General features: G+C 36.4%; 1 protein-coding gene across 3 annotated transcripts in view; it reads left to right on the top strand.

Annotated features, from left to right (window-relative positions):
- Positions 1-23,884, top strand: part of Csmd3 (CUB and Sushi multiple domains 3) — a 1,148,052-nt gene that overhangs the window by 742,625 nt on the left and 381,543 nt on the right. For all 3 annotated transcript variants that reach the window (XM_006993205.4, XM_042265493.2, XM_042265494.2), the window contains 3 exons: positions 7,578-7,716; positions 11,404-11,591; positions 22,175-22,363. In XM_006993205.4, the coding sequence (XP_006993267.1) occupies positions 7,578-7,716; positions 11,404-11,591; positions 22,175-22,363 (516 nt within the window). The remainder of the gene's footprint in view (positions 1-7,577; positions 7,717-11,403; positions 11,592-22,174; positions 22,364-23,884) is intronic.

A 23,884-nucleotide genomic window follows, 5' to 3' on the forward strand; every position in this document is an offset into this window, starting at 1 on the left:
AAGTTTCCCCGAGTCAAGTATAACTCAGCTATTTTCTTTTTTTTTTTTTTTTTTTGTAAAATTTGGGAATTATTTTAAGTTACTAGCTTCTTAGTTTACACACTTAGAAACAAGGAAGACCCCAACTGTTGGTGACGTAATGGCTATTGGCTGATATTTGACTTCACATAAAGCCATTTTACAAAGGGCTACATATTCTACCACTCTATTTTCCTCACTATTCACATCTTCTTTCTACCCACATTAAAGATTTAACATAGTCTGTGATAATAATGATTCCTATGAAAAAGAACTCCACTTTATGTATGTATGTATGTATGCATGCATGCATGTATGTATGTATGTATTTTATGTTTCGCACACTCTCTGTCCTGATTAGAGTTACCATTGTGATGAAATACTATGACCAAAAGCCAGATGTGGAGGAAAAGGTTTATTTGACAGAAACTCAAACAAGACAGGAACCTGGAGGCAGGAGCTGATGCAGAGGCCATGGAGGTGCTGCTTACTAACTTTCTCCTCATGGCCTGTTTAGTCTGCTTTTTTTTAAATCTTAAAAGTTGTGTTTTTCAATTTACACACCAACCACAGTTCCTCCCCAATCCTCTCTTCCTGCTTTGCCCACTGCAGCCCACCCATCCACTCCTTAGAAAGGGTAAGGCTTCCCATGGAGAGTCAACAAAGGCTGGCATATTAAATTGAGGCAGGACCAAGCCCCTCCCCACTGCATCAAGGCTAAGCAAGGTATCCTTCAATAAGGAATAGTCCAAAAAGCCAGTTCATTCACTACGGTGAAATTCTGGTCCCACCATCAGGGGCCCCACCAACTGCCCAAGCCACACAACTGTCACCGTCATTCAGAGGGCCTAGTTTGGTCCCATGCAGGTTCCCCAGCATTCAATCCAGAGTCCCTGAGATCCCACTAGCTCAGGTCAGCTCTCTCTGTGAGTTTCCGCATCATGATCTTGCTTCCATTTCTTCAACTGGACTCCAGAAGCTCAGCTCAGTGCTTTGCTGTGGATCTCTGCATTTGCTTCCATCAGTTACTAGAAGAAGGCCCTATGACGACAATTAGGAAAGTCATTAATCTGATTACAGTAGGTAGCCAGTCCAGGCACCCTGTCCACTATTGCTTGGAGTCTTAGCTGGTCATCCTTGTGGGCTCCTGGGAATTTCCCTACCACCAGGTTTCTCCCTAACCCAATAATGGCTCCCTCCTCTTTCATTGCTCTACAGCTCTGTCCCTCCCCCAACTAGACTATCCCTTTCCCCCATGTTCTCATCTCTATTGTGGGGAATTAACAAGGCAACTCCACATAGTTAAAAAGGAGATCTATTTTGGGGTAACTTACAGCCAGTAAAGGGGTTGGTTATGGGATCCAGGAGAGGTAAGGTGCAGTCCAGCAGGGTTCTCTGGAGAACTCTGACTTGGTCTGCCGTCCAGCATCCAGGACCATGAGGAACAAAGAGGCCAGGCACATCCAGATCTAGGGTCTTAAGGGCTCCTGTCTCAGCCCTACCCCAGGGACAGGTCGTAGGTAGGTGTGGCAGTTACCAGAACCCTCACTAGGGGTAGTACTTCCAGGTCAAAGCTGGAACAGCTACCCACTACATCTCCCCCTTTTATCTAAATAAGAAAGTTCTAACCTAATACAAAACTATATACAATAGGAATGATTATCAAATATTGTCCAGGAGGAATAAGGGATAATGACCTAGACAAGATGGAACTACAACCAAAAGAAACAACATCAAACAAGAGACACGTACTAAAATACTAAAATACAGAGAAGTCTGAAGCATAGGTAAATGGCATGTTACAAAGATTATTCCAAAAAGTGTCCTATCCTAAAGAACCTAAATCTAATACTTAATATGTTCTAGCTAAGACACAAGAAGATTGTAACTATAACTGTTAGTGTTCAATCCCATCAAAGACCTGAAAAGAAATACAATAATAACTGAGAAATGGGAGAAGAATGCAAGCAACTTTTGGGAGTCTTGCGAGAGTAGACAGAGACAGCTGGCAGCCTGGACAGTCATGTAAAGTTTCATCCTCCCAGTTTGCCCGGGAGATCTTATGTATTTCCCCTTCCTAGGGTGATCTATGCATGTCCCTCTTATTATCCTCCTTGTTACCTAGCTTCTCTGGGGTTTTGGTTTGTAGATTGGTTATCCTTTGCTTCACATCTAATTGAACAACAGTGTTGTCAATTAGTGTTTTTGATCTTAACCACTCTGACAGGTGCAAGACGGTATCTCAGAGTCATTTTGATTTGCATTTTCCTGATGGCTGAAGATGTTGAGCAATTCCTTAAAAGTCTTTTGGCCATTATAGATTATTCTGTTGAGAATTCTCTGTTTAGATCTGTACCCCATTTTTAATTGGATTACTTGGTATTTTGATGTCTAGCTTCTTGAGTTTTTTTATCTATTTTAGAAGTCAGCTCTTTGTCAAATGTGGGGTTGGTGAAGATCTTTTTCCAATCTGTAGGCTGCCATCTTGTCTTATTGACCATGTCTTTTGCCTTACAGAAGCTTTTCTGTTCAGAAGGTCCCATTTGTTGATTGTTGATCTCAGTGTCTGTGCTACTGGTGTTATATTCAGGAAGTAGTCTCTTGTGTCAACATATTAAAGTCTACTTCCTACTTTCTCTTCTGTCAGGTTCAGTGTAATTAAATTTATGTTGAGGTCTTTGATTCATTTGGACTTGTTTTCTGCTTGGTGATATATGGATAGATATGGATCTATTTGTACACACACACACACACACTTCACTCATATTCTTCAGTAGCTCTCACATAGCTCTACACAGCCATCTCTTTCCACAGCACTGCTGCTGCTCCTCCACAGCCAAACTCTGGACAATCACAGGTTACATTTTCAGGGCCCTACCATTTCTCAAAACACAAGATAAGTCACGTAGTTTATCTTAGGCTAGTAATGTTACACTGACATATGCATGTAGCTCTAAGTTGGTGAGGGGTCCCAGACATTAAGCAATTGCCTGAAACTTGAGCAGTCAGGTATGTGCAGAGAGGGAGCTACTGCAAGGACTATGTCTTGGTGTAAACAGCCTTGCCTCGATTTAGCAGTGAACAATACCTGAGAATCAGTCTTTGTATATATATTCTATAAAGCTGAGTCTGTTTTGGACCAGTTCTAAGGTCTTTGCAAGAATGTGTAAAAGGCTGTCTTTGAGATGGAGAATACTGTTAATTTCCTGTGTCAGTAAAGAAGAACGTTTTGGTAATATTTCTGTACATCAGAATTATACAGCTTAAACAGAAATCCACAGCTAAATGTGTACCCAGAGATGGAAAACACACTACCAAAGGGCTGTGGAAAGCACCCCACAGCTGTTCTAATCAGGAAATTATGACAGTGGCACCAGAGAAAGTTACAAACATCAAACAACCAGTTTCCACAGCCAGTGACCCCATAGCTTTGCCAGGTTGGGCTCCCCATCAGGAAGTTCTATGTCTAATGGGTTGACTTGTCAAACACTAGTTGTCACTTGCTGTATACTCCCATGGCCCTCGGCAGATTGCCGTTTTTACTATGTTGATCCGACCTATCCTTGAGCACTGGAAATCTTTCCATTTTCTGATATTTTCTTCAATCTCTTTCTTCAAAGACTTGAAATTCTTGTCATAGAGGTGCTTCTCCTGTTTGGTTATAACTCCCAAGGAAATAGAAGCAGTCATTAAAAGTCTCTCAACCAAAAAAAGCTCAGGGCCAGGTGGTTTCAACACAGAACTCTACCAGAATTTCAAAGAAGGACTAATACCAATACTCCTCAAATTATTCCACACAATAGAAATAGAAGGAACATTGCCAAACTCTTTTTACAAGGCTATCATTACCCTGATACCCAAGCCACACAAACACACAAAAAAGAAAGAGAATTACAGACGAATCTCCTTCATGAACATTAATACAAAAAATACTCAATAAAATACTGGCAAACTGAATCCAAGAAATATCAAGAAAATCATACACCATGATCAAGTAGGCTTCATCCCAGAGATGCAGGGAGGGTTTATCATACAAAAATCTGTTAATATAATCTACCATATCAACAAATAGAAAGAAAAAAAAACACATGATCATCTCATTAGATGCTAAAAAAGCCTTTGACAAAACCCAACACTCTTTCATGATAAAGGTTTTGGAGAGGTCAGGGATACAAAGAACATACCTAAACATAATAAAGGCAATATACAGCAAGCTAACATCTAATATCAAATTGTAAATGGAGAGAAACTCAATGCAATTCCACGAAAGTCAGGAACAAGCCAACACTGTCCACTCAGTTCTAGCCAGAACAATAAGACATTAAAAGGAGACCAAGAGGATACAAATTGGAAAGGAAGAAGTCAAACTTTTGCTATTGAAGATGACATGATAGTATACATAAATGACTCCAAAAATTCTACCAGGTAACTCCTACAGCTGATAAACACTTTCAGTAATGTGGTGAGATACAAGATCAACTCAACAAAAATCAGTAGCCCTTGCTATACAAATGATTAATGGACTGATAAAGAAATCAAGGAAAAATTATCTTTTACAATATCCACAAATAACATAAAATATTTTGTGGTAACTCTAGCCTGCTTTTTTTTATATGTAGAACTCAGGACCACCCCCAAAGGGTGACACTACTCACAATACCACATCAATCACTAATTAAAATGACTAATTAATGACAAACTAAAACTAAAATGACTAATTAAAACTAGCCAGCATGATCCTCAAGTTGAGCACTAATTGGTGTTGACTTTTTATGTATAACTCCAGTGTGCTTTGAGTTCTCCATTGTTTTAAATGAAATCAGCATATATTCTGTTTTATATGATAAGGATGTGGTGACATATTGTGTCTCCAAGTAAATTGTTATCTGGCTCTGGATTTTTATTAATAAGACTGCTTAACAATTTGTCTTACACAAGGGTATAAGGAACAGTTTTTTTCTTTTGCATTTTTATGTCATATTATGTCACCTAGAAATATTTTTGAAGACATCATTCAGCTCTTCCCTGAAATAGCTTTATGTCAGATTCTGATTAAGTCTTTCTTAACTTTTTGTAAAGTATCCTTGCTGATCTCACAAAGTCTAAATACACTGTACATGCATGATTTCAAATGGAAATCTCAACCTTGTTCTACAATTTTTCAGTTGTTTATCCTAATGCAATCCTTAGTTAGAAGTTAATGCATAACTTCACTCTGTTACTTCATGTACAGATGTCCAGGATCACTTAGCTCTTCTTTCCAGAACTATGACTCATCCTTAGAAGATCAAATTAAATATCTTCTCTGAATCCTTCATGTCCTCTACATTGGCCATATTTTCATCATAGAACTTAATTGGATTTAATGTTTTCTATTTCTAACTTTTCCAAAACAAATGCAGAAAAATGGCATCTTTGTGAATGAATGAGTGGATGAGTGACTGAGTGGGCTTTTAAAAATACCTCCTTAGACTTTTAGCTGCTTCCCTGGTAAATATTCCAAATTTCTTTTTTTCAATCAGAGGTATCTTCTGTCTTTCATTAAATTTAAGGATATATAGAGTTTATTTAGTTATAAAATGTATTTGTATTTCTGAAGTATCAAGAATTACTATTAATTTTCAAGCATTTGGAGAAAATAATAAGCATATCAAATTTGTTATTTCATTGCTATTGTTTAGGGTAGGTCAAATGATATTGTTCAGCTGAAGTTAAAACTAGTGCTCCCTAAAGAGAATCATCATACAATGTACTATTTTTATGTGTATGAAATATCAAACTGTAATGGTTAGACGACTAATTGCTTTTCTTTTTGCATTATCACTCGTGGTGCAGTTAGCTTTTCATAAATGCTATCCATCTTATAAACGTTATCATCAGTACCAGCCGGTGGTTTGGGAACTTTTGTTTCATTTCTCGGGCATCTGTGACTGTTTTCAACTCTGGACTGCTCTCAGCAGTTCCTCTCCTTGTCCTCTGGAATGTTCCAGACTCACTGAGGTCTTCCTTTCAAGAGGCTTGAGCACCTGGGCTGCTTCTTTATTGCTACACTGCAGTTTCTGTGTCCTGGTGCTCTCCAGACAGCCCCTCAGATCAAGAGACTTCTTCTGACTGACCTAATGGAGCTACCCTCTCTCTTCTTGAGTGATGACACTACTTGAGAATAGCCTTTCCAAAAGACACAAGAGACATCTTTGTTGGGATTTTTTTTTTAAGAACCCATCCATTTCTTTCCATCACTGTGGATGGAGGGATCAGACAAAATGCCTCTCAATACTTTACTTTTTAACCATTTTTGGCCTCTTCCTAAATTGCTAATTTTATGACTAATTACTTCACTAATGACTTAATGCATAAACGCTTTCCAAGAATGACATGAGTTGATGACATAATAAAGATTTCTGCCGAATATGCTTCGCATTATCTGCTCCTTCTTTAGATGAAATACTCACTATTGTCTTTTAAATTATGTTAAATTAAATAATTATTGTGCATATAGATTCATATTTGAAATATAACAACCAGCCGGGCAGTGGTGGCGCAAGCCTTTAATCCCAGTTCTTGGAAGGCAGAGCTAGGTGGATCTCTGTGAGTTCAAGGCCAACCTGGTCTACAGAACAAGATCCAGGACAGGCACCAAAACTACACAGAGAAACTCTGTCTCAAAAAACCAAAAAAAAAAAAAAAAAAAGGAAAGAAATATATAACAACCCTACATGAAAATAAATGATGAATTATGTGTCATTCAAAATAGAAGAGTAAGTAATCCTCATGACAATGATCTTCTTAGAAAGCTATTAGATTAGAAAACAATATTGGGTTCAGTTAAGAAATGATATTTGGTTTATTAATGAACATTCTCATACAAGCAGCATGTTTAATAATTTCACCTAAAAAAAAACTTCATTCTAGACAGATGGGATGGCATATGCCTATAATCCAGAGCCAGGGTGACTGAGGCTGGAGGATTACATATTTAAAGCTTAACTGAGCAACCTCAGACTATGTCTCAGAACAACAAAAACAAATATCAAACCACTGAAGACTTTGCTCAAGTGGGTGTTTTATAGGGAATTGTCTTCTTAATGAAGTTTTATATATTTACTACCTTATTTGTCTTGTTTCACTTTAAATAAAAAGAATAACAGGGATAAAATTGGTATACAAAATAATAGGTTTCAAGATAATATAAAGTAAAGCATAAGGAAAAATAAATAAAAAAGAGAAAATTTGGTTGTTATTTTGTTTATTTGTTTTCAAACAAGGTCTTGCTATACAGCTTAGGTGGGCCAAGATCTCAGAGATTCTTTCAGCTTTATCACAGACATATGTCATGATGCCTGGTTAAGAGAAAATGAAAACAACCCTCTTCTTACCTATTAGTGAAAATAAGAAACTGGGTATTAAAGGGATCATTTCTATTGTGTTGAAACCTTGATTTTGAATACATTTTCTTAATTCATATTGTCTAAAGTAAGTAGATGAATGTTGGGACTGAAAACGTTTTACATAACTTATTCTGAAAATTCTATTCATACCTTCTCTGGTTTGTCTTTCAGCTCCATGTGGTGGCCACTTTTCTGCTCCAAGTGGAGTAATTCTCTCACCAGGGTGGCCAGGATACTACAAAGACTCTTTGAATTGTGAGTGGGTGATTGAAGCTGAACCTGGACACTCCATCAAAATCACATTTGAAAGGTCTCTGCAAATATTTTTTTCTAGCTTATACAGAAATGAATAGGCATTAAACTAGTTGGCATTCACCATTTCCCTTACTACATCAATAAATAATTATATTAGAATAGTCAATTGCTGTATCTTGAATGCTTAAGAAGGTCTGCCCCCTTTTGACCTTTCAGTGTGATCTCAAGTTAATTTTTTATTTGTTTACTGCTGTAGCTTTACTATTAAGATATGCAAGACCTTTTTGCTGTACATATGCACAATACTGAGATATGACCTTTAATTTAATGAGTTTAGTTGTCCTATATTTTTAAGAGCTCATGAATTCAGCTCTGCTAGATTTCCAGAAACAAAAGGGATATGAAGAAAAACGAATTCAATACAGCCTCCAAGTATAATACACATATAGGTACTACCATATTATCACCCAAGTAAATACAGGATGCATTCACCATTTTCTCTTGTGACCCCATTTGCCCAAAGTTCTTTTATGACCCTGGTTACACATGTATAAAAAGTAGGTAAACAAATGAAATAGTCACTGATGCTAAGTCATAAAATATTTACTTTAAAACAACTTTTGTAATACATAAAATTTTGCCATCTATTAAAGACAAAAGCAAAACTGATACTCTGGAACAGATGTGATCATTTAATTTTACATAGAATTAAATCCTGAGTTTCAGAGTATAGAATACCTAGTTTAAGATTCTGTGGTTTAAACAATAGAGCTTTATATTCCTAAAATTCTAAGGACTAGGAGTCTTAGGTCAAGGACTCCCAGGGTTTCTTTTTCTGATGTCTTTCTTTGGCTCTGTCCTCTATACACGGTTACCCAATTATACACACACACACACACACACACACACACACACACACACACACACATATATATATATACATACACACTTTATGTATATATATAAAGTGTGTATGTGTATTTCTATTTCGTAGTTAGTCCCTGTTTCACAGATGTGAGGGTATGTTGGATTGAAGCCCAGTCTCATGATTCATGATTTTATTTTGTCTAATTTCCTCTTTAAAACTTATCCTCCATCATAACATTCTCATGATATAGGGGACGGGTTAACATTTCAACATGCAGATTTGTATGGGGCATAATTTAGCACATGAAAGTTATATGCATATTTAAGTCTATTATTTCACTTTGCTTTTCAATATCATATTATATAGCTGAGGCTAGCTCATACTCATTATGTAAGCCAGGATCCCCTTGAACACTAATTATCCTCTGAGTACATTACAATACTTAGCCTAGAGTGCTCATTTCAAACTCAAAATAGTTTCGCAGGCTGAATGTGCTTGGGCATGCTTCATAGTCCCAGCATGGTGAAGTCTGAATCAGGATGACTGTCAAAATCATTGCCATATGGCAATTAGAATGACTTAAGAATATGTCAATGAGATCCTCAGTATTTAAGAGTGAACAGCACAGTCATATTAATAGACTTCTTACAAGCATTCTCTGAACATACATACATACATACATACATACATACATACATAAGATCCTTTAACTAAAATGTTCCTTTTGGGACTTGATTCCTTTGTCTCTTCTTCCTTCGCATGAAAGCATGAAAGGTTTTTTTGTTTGTTTGTTTGTTTGTTTGTTTTTTTATGTGTGCGCATATGTAGGTGGACATGTGTCAATGAAAGACACATGCAGTGGAAGTTGATGTTCCAATTCTTCATGTGAATCGCTCACACTCAGGTAGTCAGACTTTGTGGCAGATGCCTTCACCTGCAGATCTCTCTCACTGCCATACATATGAGTCTTCACTAGAAGGCTTTGACGGAAACACATGTAAAGCACGTTTCCTCTCCTTCTTTCTGGAAAACTCTTGAGTTTTTAAAATATCCCATGCCCTTTGTCAGAAGGGCCTTAGATGATCACCTGGTAGTGGCTGGCAAGGATAGGAGGAACTTGGCAACAGATGGATGAGCAAGTACTTCAAGTTATTGAGCCAACAGGTTTTATTCCTTAGATTCACAAATTAAACCATCACTTGAAATTGGCGTGCATATGTCAACTGCTTCCATGTATATGGCCCTTAAAACCTGTTGATGTTTATTTTTTTCTCTAAATATGATTTTAAGAAACAAGAAAGTATTGGGAATTACCTAACACTTACTATATTCTTTGAAACGAAGTCTTATTCTTTTTCTTATGGGTCTTTTAAAAAATTAATGTGTTTAATGGGATTCATTACAATATTTTCATGGATTTAGTAGGCTCGTCATGGTCCCTAGAATACTCTCCCACATCCCTCATCCCACACAGACATTCTCCCTCATCTGCTTCCTCCATTCCTACTTTGCTTCTGACTTCCACCCAACTTATTGTAATAACAATGCAAAAAATTTAATTTGAAAACATTTGTACATGGTCTTTGCAATTAATGAACTTGATTATTATAAAGCTGTGACACTTGTTTTCCATTTCCTATGACAGAATTTAAACTGAAAATGCAACTTTTAAATTAAATTTATTATAAAAATAAATAAGTAAAAACATCACACAACCAATTTAAACAGACACAATACATACATCATAATGAACCTATATAAAGCTCAAATGGCATTTGAAAAATAAATTGTGAAGCCTTGTTGATAAGTTTTAGGCCTCCTGAAGGCCTCTCTGCTGTCACAACAAACTGAATCAGACCAATTTGGAAAGCCCAGGTTTAATGGGTAAAGCTCTGCCAGGCGATTCCCCAGCCCCACCCCACCCCCAGCCCTGCAGAGAGGAGACAAGGATGCCAGACAGGAAGAACCACTAGTCTGTTTTCTAGGATGCCCCTTATATATCTCCTGTGGGAGTGGTCTTGAGCCTCTCTGGGGGAGGAGCTGTGTTTGGCAGGCTTCAAAGGGGCACGTTTAGGGAAAGAGATGGGGAGGGGAGTTGAAGTGGATCTTCCACCTGACTCCTTCCAAACATTCCGGACTCTCTGGGTATAGGGATACAAGGTGCCATGGATTGAGGTGGATCTCCCACCCAAACACTCATATTAAATCTTACACCTTCACTACCAAATGTGTTTTATGATTCTGTGAATAAGAGCATTTTCTGCCCTAGGAGGGGACCTAGGTTCTGCCTCCAGCACCAGTATCAGGCAATTCAAAACCACTTGTCACTCAGCTCTAGAAAACTGATGGCCTTTTCCATAGTCTGTGGGCACTTCACTCATAAGCAACAATCCCACATACAGACATACATATTAAAGATAAAAATAAAACTTGAAGATCTTTGAAGTACTATATAAAATGTGTCAGTTTCTATAAAGCAGGGGTCAGATTTGAAATGTATGTACTGTTAAAATCAGTGTAAAACAATACAGTTTTCCATAGAATTGACGATAGCAGGTACAGGTGTCTTGAGAAGTGCATTGGTCAGGAATAGTTCATTTATTTACTAAGGAGAGCCTATCATACTCAGCAGACACTTTTCTTATGAATATGAGTACACATTCTTCTGACTGGGGCATTCCCCCCACATAAGATCCTGGTACTTGGAACAGACAGATATTTCAGGGATACTTTAGATACCAGGGGGAAAAAAAAAAAAAAAAAAAAAAAAGATAAAAAGTGGTTGAAAGATGAACCTTAATGGTAAAGTAACTAAAATATTACAGTTCTATTCCAATGTGTTTTCTAATGCTTCTAATTGTCTCTTCATCCTAGATTTCAGACTGAACTAAATTATGATGTTCTGGAAGTCCATGATGGACCAAATCTTCTGTCACCCTTGCTTGGGTCTTACAATGGCACCCAAGTGCCACAGTTTCTGTTCAGCAGCAGTAACTTCATCTATCTTCTGTTTACAACGGACAATAGCCGTTCCAATAATGGATTCAAGATTCATTATGAAAGTAAGTAGCTACCAATGGTCTTTATCTCTCCATTCTGCTTGCTCCACACTTGATATTACCTAAATATTGCTAAGGGAAGTAAGATATTTACTTATTTATCTTTTAATCCAAACTTTCTTTATAAATAATAAAGCTAATGTTTAGTGTCTTTATACAAGTAAATGGTACCCTGGATTTTAGCCACTAGCTACTTAATATCTCATTAAAAGAAAAATACTGAGCTAATGTCAAAAACATCAAGTAAGTTCAGTGCATTCATATAATTTTTGTATGGCTTAAGGAAGCAAATTAACCTGCAGTCATTATCAGTTTGATATACTTAAAATAATAGGATTATTTTAGCCTTTATTTCACAAAATACATTATTCTATCATATTTTACTTAAATGAATTGCAAACATTGTCAATGTAAAATACTCATTTTTTCTGTATAAAAGGTCAACATATATAAAAATTAAAGTGTATAAAATACATACATATGATTGATAGCAGTACAAGTCTGCTATAACAAGCTGTCCCCCAAAGTGTGGGAATAGGTTCATAATCACAGTTAAGAATCCATTGCTTTAAAAGTCTCAAGTAAGGTTTGCAGGACGGCTCAACAGATAAAGGTTAGAGCTGTCCAAGTCTGGCAACCAAAGTGGAGTCAGAGAACCGTTATAAATGTGGAAGGTAGGAAAGGATTCCATGGAGTTGTTTTCTGACTTCCACATTTGCACAGTGATGTAAACACACTCTCCCACACATCATGCATAAACATACAATAGTATTAAAGGAAAAGAAATTCTGAAATATTTCTGTTTCAACACACTCCCTCTCTCTCTCTCTTGTATATGTTGGGGGGTGTGGGTGTGAAAGGTGTTGGTGTGTTTGGCAGAGTCGCATTATATAGCCCTAGCTCGTCTAGCACTTGCTATTTCGTCCATGTTGGCCTTAAATTCAGAAATCTATCTTCTTCTGCCTACTCACTGCTGGGATAAAAGACATGTACCACCACACCTGTATTCTACTTTAACTTTTTCAATACTATTATTCATGTAGAAATACACCTCTGGTTTACAAATGTTTTGCAAATGTATACACTGCTGATTTACTACATAGGACAAATCTCTGTATAAATATGTTTGTGTGTATACATAAACCTACTTATGTGAGTATATAAATGAACTCCGAATTATAGAATGCAATAAATTTCTATGTGCTTTTATATGAAAAGCAACTCATATATGAAATTGAAAAAACAAGTTGCTACAAAGTGTTGTTATTTCAAGTACACACCAACATTATTTCTTTCTCTTTAAGCCTATTGTCAATCTCAGTGCCTCAATATCAGTTTACTGCATGAGAAATACATTGTTTTATATTTGCTTGTGGATATTTTTCTTTGGTCCGTGTGCCCAGTTCCTTCATAAACATTCTAAATTACACTTGAAACATTATCATTGTTTTTAGCTTTGAAATTTTATTATCTACAGTGTTGTTTAGCTACATTATTTCCCTTTATTTCAAGCTCTATCACATGAAAATGTATCTCTAAATATTTTAAAAGGCAAAAAAAGCTTTCTCAAAGACTTAAAAATTCAAATAAACTAAAGAATCTTAATAGGAATATGTAGTTTAAGTAGTAATTTTACAACTGAGCCAGGGACGCCAATCTTAGATGTCTATTTTAATAATTCTTACCACAGATTAGTGGATATCAACACATAAATGTCTTTTTCTTAATCCTCTGCTGCATCCATCATACTTTACCCAGTGTTTATGATGTTCACCATGTGTCAGTCACAAGACAGTTTTAAAGATTAAGTGAAATCATGCATGCCAAGTGTCAGAGTAAAGACTTATATTCATAAAATTCTTAATAGATGATAGCAGTTCTGAAAGAAAAACCTAAATAAATGAGGCATAAAAATGAGAAATTTGGGTCAAATGCATTCCTTGTCTTGGCAAATTTGTCACTTAGTAAGTCTAGATAACAATATAATGTTGACCGGTTCCTTGGGAAACAAAATGTTACAGAGAGGTAGAGGAAAATGTGAGGAACACACTGCTACAGACCTGGCAGAATACTATAGGCAGTAACTTAAAAATTTATAAGGTATCTCTTCTTCCAAGGTTTATTTTATTAGTCTTGTCATCTATTTATGACTGCGAAATAATTTCTACTGTCATAGTTTCTTTGTTACAAAGAAACAGAAAATTGTTCTCAGTTGACAATTCATTAATAAATTTTACTATATGAAATAAATCCCCATTCTAAATGAACCATTCCCTAAGTTCAACATAAATAGATTGTTCATCAGAACTTATAATGAATTTCTACTTTTAAAATCAAGTTATTTCTCCAGAGGATTCAAACCTATGGGAGGATTTATGTTAGACACACCACTGCTCACACTGCAAGTTTCCAGGTGTTTTTTTTTTTTTTTTTTCATTTTTTTGCCACACATTTTTTTTCCTCTAAGAAGAAAGATAACAAAAACTCTATTTTACTGCCCTTCATGTTCTAGGTCCATTTTTTTCTGTACTTCTTCGAGTCTTATTTAGGCAGCCATGGTTTTTAGGTATCATGGGTGATTCTTCCCCATCATTTCTAGCAGATACAGTCTCACCAGCTTTCTGTCTCACAACGTCTCTCTTCCTCACCTAGAAATAAAAAACGTTAGGCAACTCAGGAGTACTGAGAGTGCCAGAAATAGTCCTTCCTTCCCAGAGACGAGCCCCCTAACTGGTGTGTGTGTGTGTGTGTGTGTAGGCGCGCACGTGCGTGTGGGGTGTGGGGGGTGGGGGGTGAATAATAACCAAAGAAAAGGATGCCATGCTTTGGAAATGGAGTAAGGGGAGGGATCTGACAGAGGAAAGGGAAAGGAGAGAATGATGTAGGTATATTTTAATGAAAAAAAATAAAATAAACAGGAAAAATAGTTCATGTTGTGTTCAAAAACAAACTTGTGAAACTTAAAAAGACACTGCTAATAAGATAGCATCACTTTTAGTTTTCAATGTATGAAAACTAAAAAATATATCTTAATGTTTCAGAATGTTATTAATTTGTTGTATCAGTGTAGTTATTCCCCAAGGGAAAGGAGAACACTTCTTGCCTAAAATGCAAATTCAGCTATATAGTAAGAGGGTTCTGAAAATTTTCTTCTATAAACTTCAAAAAAAAAATCAAGTATGAATCCTTCTTGACTACCTGAATATGGAACACTTTGAAATTATAAATCAATTTTCAACAGATCTATGGCAACTGACAAGAAGTTACATTATGACTCAAGAGAGGGCTGATAGAAACCAGAAGCGAAAATGTTCAAGTAATTTTATTCCCTGTAATAATAATCATCAACCTCATTTTGAAATTCCACTTTTAAAATTCTAAAATAATAAGAAAAAAGTCAGAACAACTTGGTGTCGTTGCATATAACACCAATATAAACTTCTGAAAATTCCCTGTCTGTCAATATTTAGAAGTATTTATTTGTCTTTGTTTTTACATCTCTACAGCAGTTTCCCCTCCCTCCTCTCCTTCAAGTCCCTCCCACAACCCTCCTTCTGCCCTGCCCCCCTACATTCTTCCTCCATTTTTCTCCAGAAATGGCAGGCCTTCTATGGGTATCAACCAAACATGGCATATGAAAGAGCAGTTAAGATTAGGCACCTCCCCTCATATTAAGACTGGGCAAGGCAACCCAGTGTGAAGTGGGTCTTCAAAAAGACAGCCCGTTCTCCCACTGTTCTCCCACAAGAAGATAAAGCTACACAAATGTAACATATATGCATAGGGCCTAGGTCATTTCCATACATGATCCATGGTTGCTGTTTCAGTCTCCGTAGGTCACTGTGATCCCAGGTTACTTCATTCTGTGGGATTTCTTGTGGTGTCCTTGACTCCCCTGGCTCCTACAAATTCTTCCTCCCCCTCTTCCACATGATTCCCAAGCTCTGCTACACCTAATGTTTAGCTGTGGGTCTCTGCATCTGTTTCCTTTAGTTGCAGCATGAGGCTTCTCTGATGACAATTAGGCTAGACACCAATCTACGAATATAACAGAATATCATTAGGAATCATTTAATTGGCTTTTTATTTTGGTAGGGGAGTGCAGTCATGTTTGATACTATCCTGTCAAGCTTCTGCATCTTGGCCCTCTAGGCAGTGTCAAGAGTAGGTTCCTTCTTGTAGAATGGGTCTCAAGCTGTACCAGTCATTGATTGGCCACTCCGCTTTCCATTCCCCCAATCCCACTGTCCAACCTCTATATTCTATTTCCCCTTCCCTGGGTGATTCATTTATCCCCTTTTCAGCCCTCCTTGTTTCCTAGCTTCTCAGGTCTGTGAATTATAGCATGGGTATCCTTTGCCTTGCAGCTAATACCCACTTTTAAGTGAGTACATACCCTGTTTTTCTTTCTGGGCTACTTCACTCAGGACTATTTTTCTAGTTCCTCCATTTATTTTTTACCCAAATGACTAATACTCTATTGTGTCTTTGTACCACATTTGCTTTATCTGTTCTTTGGTTTAGGAGCATCTGGGTTGTTTCCAGTTTCTGTCTATTACTGTAAGGCTGCTAAGAACACAGTAAATGTTCTTGTGGTAGAATGGAGCGTGTTTGGGTATATGCCTAGGAGTTTTATCGCTGGATCTTGTGGTAGATAGATTTCCAATTTTCTGGGAGACAACTATATTCATTTCCGAAGTGGCTGTACAAGTTTTTACTCCCACCAGCAGTGGAGGAGTGTTCCCCTTGCTCCACATCCTCTTCAACATGAGCTATCACTTGTGTTTTCAATTTTAACCATTCTGACATGTGTAAGATGAAATCTCAGAGTTGTTTTGATTTGCATTTCCCAGGTGGCTAAGTATTTGGAATATTTCTTTAAGTGTTTCGCAGCCATTTGAGATTACTCTGTTAAGATTTCTCTGTTTAGATCTGTTCCTCATTATTTAACTGGATTTTTTGTTTATTGATGCCTAGTTTCTTGAATTATTTATATATTTTGGAAATCAGCCCTCTGTCAGATCTCTGGCAGGTGAAAATATTTTCCCATTCTATAGGCTGGCATTTTGTCCTGCTGACAATGTCCTTTGCCTTACAGAAGCTTTTCACTTTCATGAGGTCCCATTTCTTAATTGTTGGCCTTATTGCCTGTGCTGTTGGTGTTCTGTACAGGAAGTTGTCCTCTGTGCCAATGTGTTCAAGGCTAGTTCTCATTTTCGCTTCTATCAGGTTCAGTGTATTTGGTTTATTTTGAGGTCATTGATCCACTTGGAGTTTTGTGCAGGGTAATAGATATGGATCTATTTGAATTCTTCTACCTGCTGAACTACAGTTAGACCTGCACTTTCTTTGAAAGATGGTTTTATTTTTCCATTGTATAATTTTGACTTCTTTGTCAAAAATCAGGTGTGGATCTACAACTGGGTCTTCAATTTGATGCCATTGCTAAACATGTCTGTTTTTATATCAATATCATGTTGTTTTTATTACTATAGCTCTGTAGTAGAGCTTGAAATCAGGGATGGTGATACCTCTAGAAGTTCTTATATTATTTAGGATTATTTTAGCTATCTAGGCTTTTTTTTTTAATTTTTTTTTGTATGAAGTTGAGTATTGTTCTTCCAAGTTCCATAAAGAATTGTTTTGGAATTTTGATGTGGATTGCATTGAATCTGGAGATTGCTTTTGGTAAGATGGCCATTTTTTTTCTATATTGGTAGTACTGATCCATGAGCATGGGATATCTCTCTATTTTCTGATATTGTCTCCAATTTCTTGCCTCAAAGACTTGAAGATCTTGTCATACAGGTCTTTTACTAGCTTGGCTAGAGTTACACCAAGATAATTTATATTATTTGTGGCTATTGTGAAAGGTGTTGTTTCCTTTGTTTCTTTCGTGGTTTGTATATAGGAGGGCTACTGACTTTCATGAATTAATTTTGTATCTAGCTACTTCACTGAAGGTGTTTACCAGCTGTAGGAATTCCCTGGTAGAATTTTTGGGGCTGCTTATGTATACTATCATATCATCTGCAAATAGTGATACTTTGACTTCTTTCTTTACAATTTGTATTCCTCTAGTTGTGTATTATTGCTCTAGCTAGAACTTCAGGTACTTTATTGAATAGATATGGAAAGAATGGACATCCTTGTCTTGTTCCTGATTTTGGTGAAATTGTTTTGAGTTTCTCTCCATTTAATTTAGATGTTGACTATAGGCTTTCCGTAAACTCCCTTTATGATACTGAAGTTTGTCCCTTTTATCCCTAATCTCTTCAGGACTTTTATCCTGAAAGAGTTTTGGATTTATCAAAGGTCTTTTCATCATCTAATGAGATGATCAGGTGTTTTTGTTGTTTTCTTTGTTTATATGGTGGATTAAACTGACAGATTATCATTTATTGAACCATCTCTGAATCTCAGGGATAAAGACTACTTGATCATGATGGATGATCTTTTTGATGGGCTTTTTTATTCAGTTTGTATTTTACTGAGTACTTTTTGCATTGATGTTCATGAGAGAAGTTGGTCTCTGATTCTCTTTCTTTGTTGAATAACTCTTTGTGTGGTTTGGGTAACACAGTGACTGTGGCCTCATAGAATGAATTTTGCAATGTTCCTTCTGTGTCTATTTTGTGGAAGAGTTATTATTGAAGTCTGGTAGAAATCTGTTAAAAGCATCTGACCCTAGTTTTTGGTTTTTTGTTTGTTTTGAGGGGTAGGCATATTTTTAATGACTGCTTCTATTACATTAGGAGTGATAGATATATTTAAATTATTTATATTATTCTGATTTATATTTGGTATGTGGAATCTATCAAGAAATTTGTCCATTTCTTTTAGATTTTCAAATTTTGTGGAATACGGGTTTTTTAAATAGGACCTAATGATTCTTTGGATTTCCTTGGTGTCTGTTATGTCCCTGTAGGCAGATTTTTCCAGTCCCACAGTCACTCCCAATAAACATACTGAGGCTTATATTAATTATAAATGTTCAGCCAATATCTCAGGCTTATTAATAACTAGCTCTTACATTTTAAGTTAACACATATTCCTTATTTATGCTCTGTCATGTAGTAGTACCTTTAGTAGCATGGCATCTTCATCTCCTGCCCCCTCTGTGTCTGGCTGGTGATTTCTCTGACCTTGTCTTCTTCTTCTGACTGTCCCACCTATACTTTGTGCCTGGCTTCTGGCCTGTCAGCTTTATATTAACCAATGAGAGTTATACATTTTCACAATTTACAGAAGGATTATTTCACAGCATGCCCCTCTTTTGTTTCTGATTTTATTTATTTGGATATTCTCTCTCTGCCTTTTCATTAATTTGGATAACGGTTTGTCTATCTTGTTGATTTTCTCAATGAACCAATCTTTGTTTCATTGACTCTTTTCATTATTCTCTTTATTTCTATTTTATTGATTTCAGTTTATAGTGCTCAGTTTGACTATTTCCTGTCATATACTCCTCCTAGGTGTGTCTGCTTGTTAGATTTCAGGTGTGCTGTTAAGTTGCTAGTATAAGATCTCTCTAGTTTCTTTATGAAAGTGCTTAGTGCAATGAATTTTTCTCTTAGAACTGTTTTCATTGTGTCCCTTTAAGTTTGGGTGTGTTGTGCATTTATTTTCATTGAATTCTAGGATGTCTTTAAATTTTCTTTATTTCTGCCTTGACCCAGTGGTCATTCTGTATGGAGTTGTTTAGTTTCCATGAGTTTGTATGTTTTTTGTTGTTTAAATGCAGCTTCAATCCATGGTAGTCTGATAAATTACAGAGGATTATTTCAATTTTCTTGTTTGTATCTCTTTAGTCTTACTTTGTAACCAAGTATGTAGTTAACTTTTAGAAACCATTTTGTAAGGTGCTGAGAAGAAAATATATGTTTTTGTGTTTGGGTGAAAAGTTTTATAGATATCTGTGAGATCCCTTTGAGTCATAATATCTGTTAGTTCCATTATTTCTCTGTTTAGTTTATGTCTGGACAAAATGTTCATTGGTCAGACTGGGGTGTTGAAGTCTGTCATAAACTTCAATGTATGATTTAAACTTTAGTAATGTTTCCTTTACAAATTTTGATGCTCTAGCGTTTAGAGTATAGATGTTAATAATTGAGACATCATCTCAGTGGTTTTTCATTTAATGAGTATAAAGTGTCCTTCCCCAATTCCTTTGATTAATTTTGGTCAGAAGTCTATTTTGAAAGATATTAGAAAGGCTATACCAGCTTGCTTCTTATGTCTATTTGCTTGGAAAATCTTTTTCCAAACCTTTACTCTGAGGTAATTTTATCTTTGATGTTGAGATGTGTATCTTGTATGCAGCAGAAGGAAGGATCTTGTTTTCATGTCCATTAGTCTGTGTCTTTTTAATGGGGAATTAAATCCATTGATATTGAAAGATATTAATGACCAATGATTGTTAGTTCTTGTTACTTTGTTGTTGTTGTTGTTGGTGGTGGTGTGTGTGTGTGTATATGTGTGTGTGTGTGTGTGTGTGTGTGTGTGTGTGTGTGTGTATTTCCCTCCTTTGGGTTTTGTTGGTGTGAGATTGTTTATTGCCTATGTTTTTGTGGGTATATTTAACCTCTTTGGTTTGAAGTTTTCCTTCCAGTACCTTCTGTTGGCTGCTACTAGTCAGGCTTTATGCAATGATAGTGAGCATTGGGGTCCACTGACACACTTACTGGGGTCCCTAGTATGGTGTGTTTTCCAGTAGAGCAGAAATATTTTGCCAGAATTATGGGGTAATATTTAGAAATCTTTTTTTAATATTATTTAGCAAATACTTTGTAATAAAACGAATAATTCTATTAGCTCTTCCTACTGTCTAGCCATTGTCTCGTTAATGTAGCATTTCTATAGCTTTGAAACAGATTTCAAATAAAATGTTCAACAACTGATTACAAATTATTTATTTACCATTTTCAAGGTGTCAGGGGTCCATAGAGCACAGGGGAGGCAGAAAAGGAAAGGCATCCATTTACATCACCAGTTGTATTGTATAAATGGACAAATGAGAGAAAGTTCAATATGAAACAAAAAAAATCACTTGGTTAGTTTAATTCTACCATAATTCATGTTGTATATCACATCTGGAGCCCCAATATCCACAATATTTTTCAGATTTTAGTATTTGATGCTATTTTAGAGTTTAGGGAAAGGGAAATTAATTATGATCTGGCACTCAACAGAAGGGTTAAAACTTAAAGAGAGGTTCTAAGCTACTTGGCTAAAACCTAAGAAGATGGTGTTAATGAAAGTAACAAATAGAGGTTCTCCTGGGAGTGACGGCATAGAACTAGTGAGAAGATTGACCAGTCGGAGTGAAGTTTCACCACTGGAAGATAATGAAGTTTTATGATAGTAAGATAGTTGAATCTCATTTGTTGACCTTAAATTCTAGCAGACTAATCTTGAATTTGGTCCTATTCCCAGTGGCACATGACTGTAATAGAATGACATGTTCTAAGAACATATACAACCAAAATTGTATGCAGAATAGACACAGGAAAAAGAGGTGTCTTATTTAGAGTTTATTGCTGAGAAGAAACACTGTGACCAAAAAGCAAGTTAGGGAGGAAAGTGTTTATTTAGCTTACAATTCCACATCACTGTTCATCATCAAAGAAAATAATGACAGGAACTCGAAACAGAGCAGGAACCTGGAGGAAAGAGCTGAAGAAGAAGCCATGGAGCAGTGCTGCTCACTGTCTTTCTCCTCATGGCTTGCTCAGCCTGCTTTCTTATAGACCATAGGACGACCTTCCTCAATGATGGTACTGCCCACAATGGGATAGTCTTTCCCCATCAATCACTAATTAAGAAAATGCCCTACAGGCTTGCTTACAGCCTGATTTTATGAAGGAATTTTGTCATTAAAGTTCCCTCCTCTCAAATGACTTAAGGTTGTGTCAAGTTGACATAAAACTATCAAACACAAAGGTCAGCTGTTGTTGGAAGATTGATGTGAATAAATGAAGTTCTTAGGTAGCATATGGGAAATTTTCAAAGAACCATGTGTTTTTTTTTCCCCAATGAGAATATAGATGTATTTCGTTAAATAAAGATCTCATCCAGAGATTGTGAATTGTGAGGAAGAGTCCTTTCAAAGAATGCACCATTAAAGATGACAGACTATGGAAATACCTGCAAGTAAACATCTGGCAGTTGAATTATTTTGTTTTAAACAATGATGTTTATAACTGTCATATATTGCAGAATTCCACTGCTTCTCTATTTTTTAAATGGTAAACAAAAATTTCATTTTATTTTTAGAACTTTAGGTGTAATATAATACCTTCAGGAAACATTAATATTGTTAACTATTATGTTTATAATATATATAAAATGTATTATAATATATATTTTAAAAGACAATTACACATTCCTGTCACATTCTTCCAAATTAAACGACATAAATTTTATCCTTACAGGTAAAACATAGTGAACATAATTGTTATATTGTACAAGAACATTCATTTATTTATAAAATTCATCTACTGTAGTTGTTTGATGAAATGGGAATCACTTTAGCAAATCTGAATCCAATCAGTCTAATTGTTTGTTTTCCTGCCTTTGTTTCTCAGGTGTTACAGTGAACACATACTCTTGCCTGGACCCTGGCATCCCCGTCCATGGACGTCGATATGGCCATGATTTTTCCATTGGGTCAACTGTTTCATTTAGTTGTGATCCAGGATACCGACTGAGCCACGAAGAGCCCCTTCTTTGTGAGAAAAACCACTGGTGGAGTCATCCACTCCCAACCTGTGATGGTAAGAGTTCATTCATTTTACAAAATACACCTGCTCATAAACCAAAAGAAACTGATACGGTCTTTGTAAACATGGAGTTAAAATATCTTGAATTTGGGCAACTTTTATCAAATCTGCTTAACAGATCAGAAAGAACATTGATAGTAATATTTACCCCATGTCTAAAGGTTTGGTTTTTAAAATGTATTTGTTAATTCTTTGAGAATCTCATATGTTGTATTTTGATCAGATTCAACCCCAATCCATATCTTGTTCCAGATCCACCCTCCCATTCAAAACTGACCCAAATTTATAACCCCATTTTTAAAAAAATCCATCAAGTCTCTTTTGCACTCACTAAGGTGTATGGCTATCCACTGGAGGATGTTAGTCCTACCAGGGATCATACCCTTAAAGAAAACAGACTCTTCCTTTCTTGGTAGCTATTAATTAAAAATAGCTCTCATCTAGGGGTTAAACTTCATGACTATCTTCTCCCCACATGCTTGGATTTTGGTTTAGCTTGAGCTTATATATTTCTTATGTATGATACACAGTTGCTGTGAGTTCATATGTTACTGCCATACTGTTTCTAGAAAATACAGTTTTCTACAAATCTGGGATCTTAATAACTTCCCAATGCTTCTTCTACAATTATCCCTACACCTTAGAAGGAGGATGTTATATAAATGCCGCACTTGTAACTGAGAACTCCATAGTCATTTATTCTCTGCACATTGACCAGTTGGGGTCAAGTGACAACTACCAACTACTGCATAAATAATTCCTAATGGTATTCTGCCATAGTCTACTCAGACTGAAGCTTAGCCTAATCATCATCAGACAGTCTTCATCTAGCAAATGATAGGAGCAGATGCAGCCAAACACGAGGCAGAGCTCAGGGAACCCCAGAGAAGAGTGGGAGGAATGATTACAGGAACCAAAGGGGTCAAGAACACCTTGAGAACATGGCCCGTAGAATCAATTAACCAGGGATAATAGAGATTCTCAGAGACTGAGCTGACAATCAGGGAGCCTGTATGGGTCTGTCATAGGTCCTCTACATATATGTCATGGCTGTGTCGCTTGGAGTTCTTGTGTGACTCCTGACAGTGGGAGCGGTGGCTATCTCTGACTCTTATGCTTGGTTTTGGGACCCTTCTCCTCCCACTAGGTTTTCCCCTCCAGCATTAGTATGAGGTGTTACACTATAATAGTCTTAATGTAACTTGTTATGCTGTGTTTGGTTGATAGCCCTGGGAGGCCAGTGCTTTTGTGGAGAAAAGGCAGATGCAGGGAAGAAAAGGGGAAGAAGAGCGGCGGGGAGGACAGGAGTGAGGGGAAATTACGGTCAGAATGTAACATATGAGAAAAATAATTAAGTAAATAAAAACTGGAACAAAAAGGTCCCACAGATGATCCTTGAGAGCTATGCTAATCTATGAGTCTTATAGAGTGCTCATTAGGATTCAGTCAAATACCACATCATTTTAGCAAAGTAATAGTAGTACAACCTTCCTTAAGGACTATGACTTGTCTATA

This window comes from Peromyscus maniculatus, chromosome 20 (assembly GCF_049852395.1).
Source record: "Peromyscus maniculatus bairdii isolate BWxNUB_F1_BW_parent chromosome 20, HU_Pman_BW_mat_3.1, whole genome shotgun sequence".
NCBI lineage: Eukaryota > Metazoa > Chordata > Mammalia > Rodentia > Cricetidae > Peromyscus > Peromyscus maniculatus.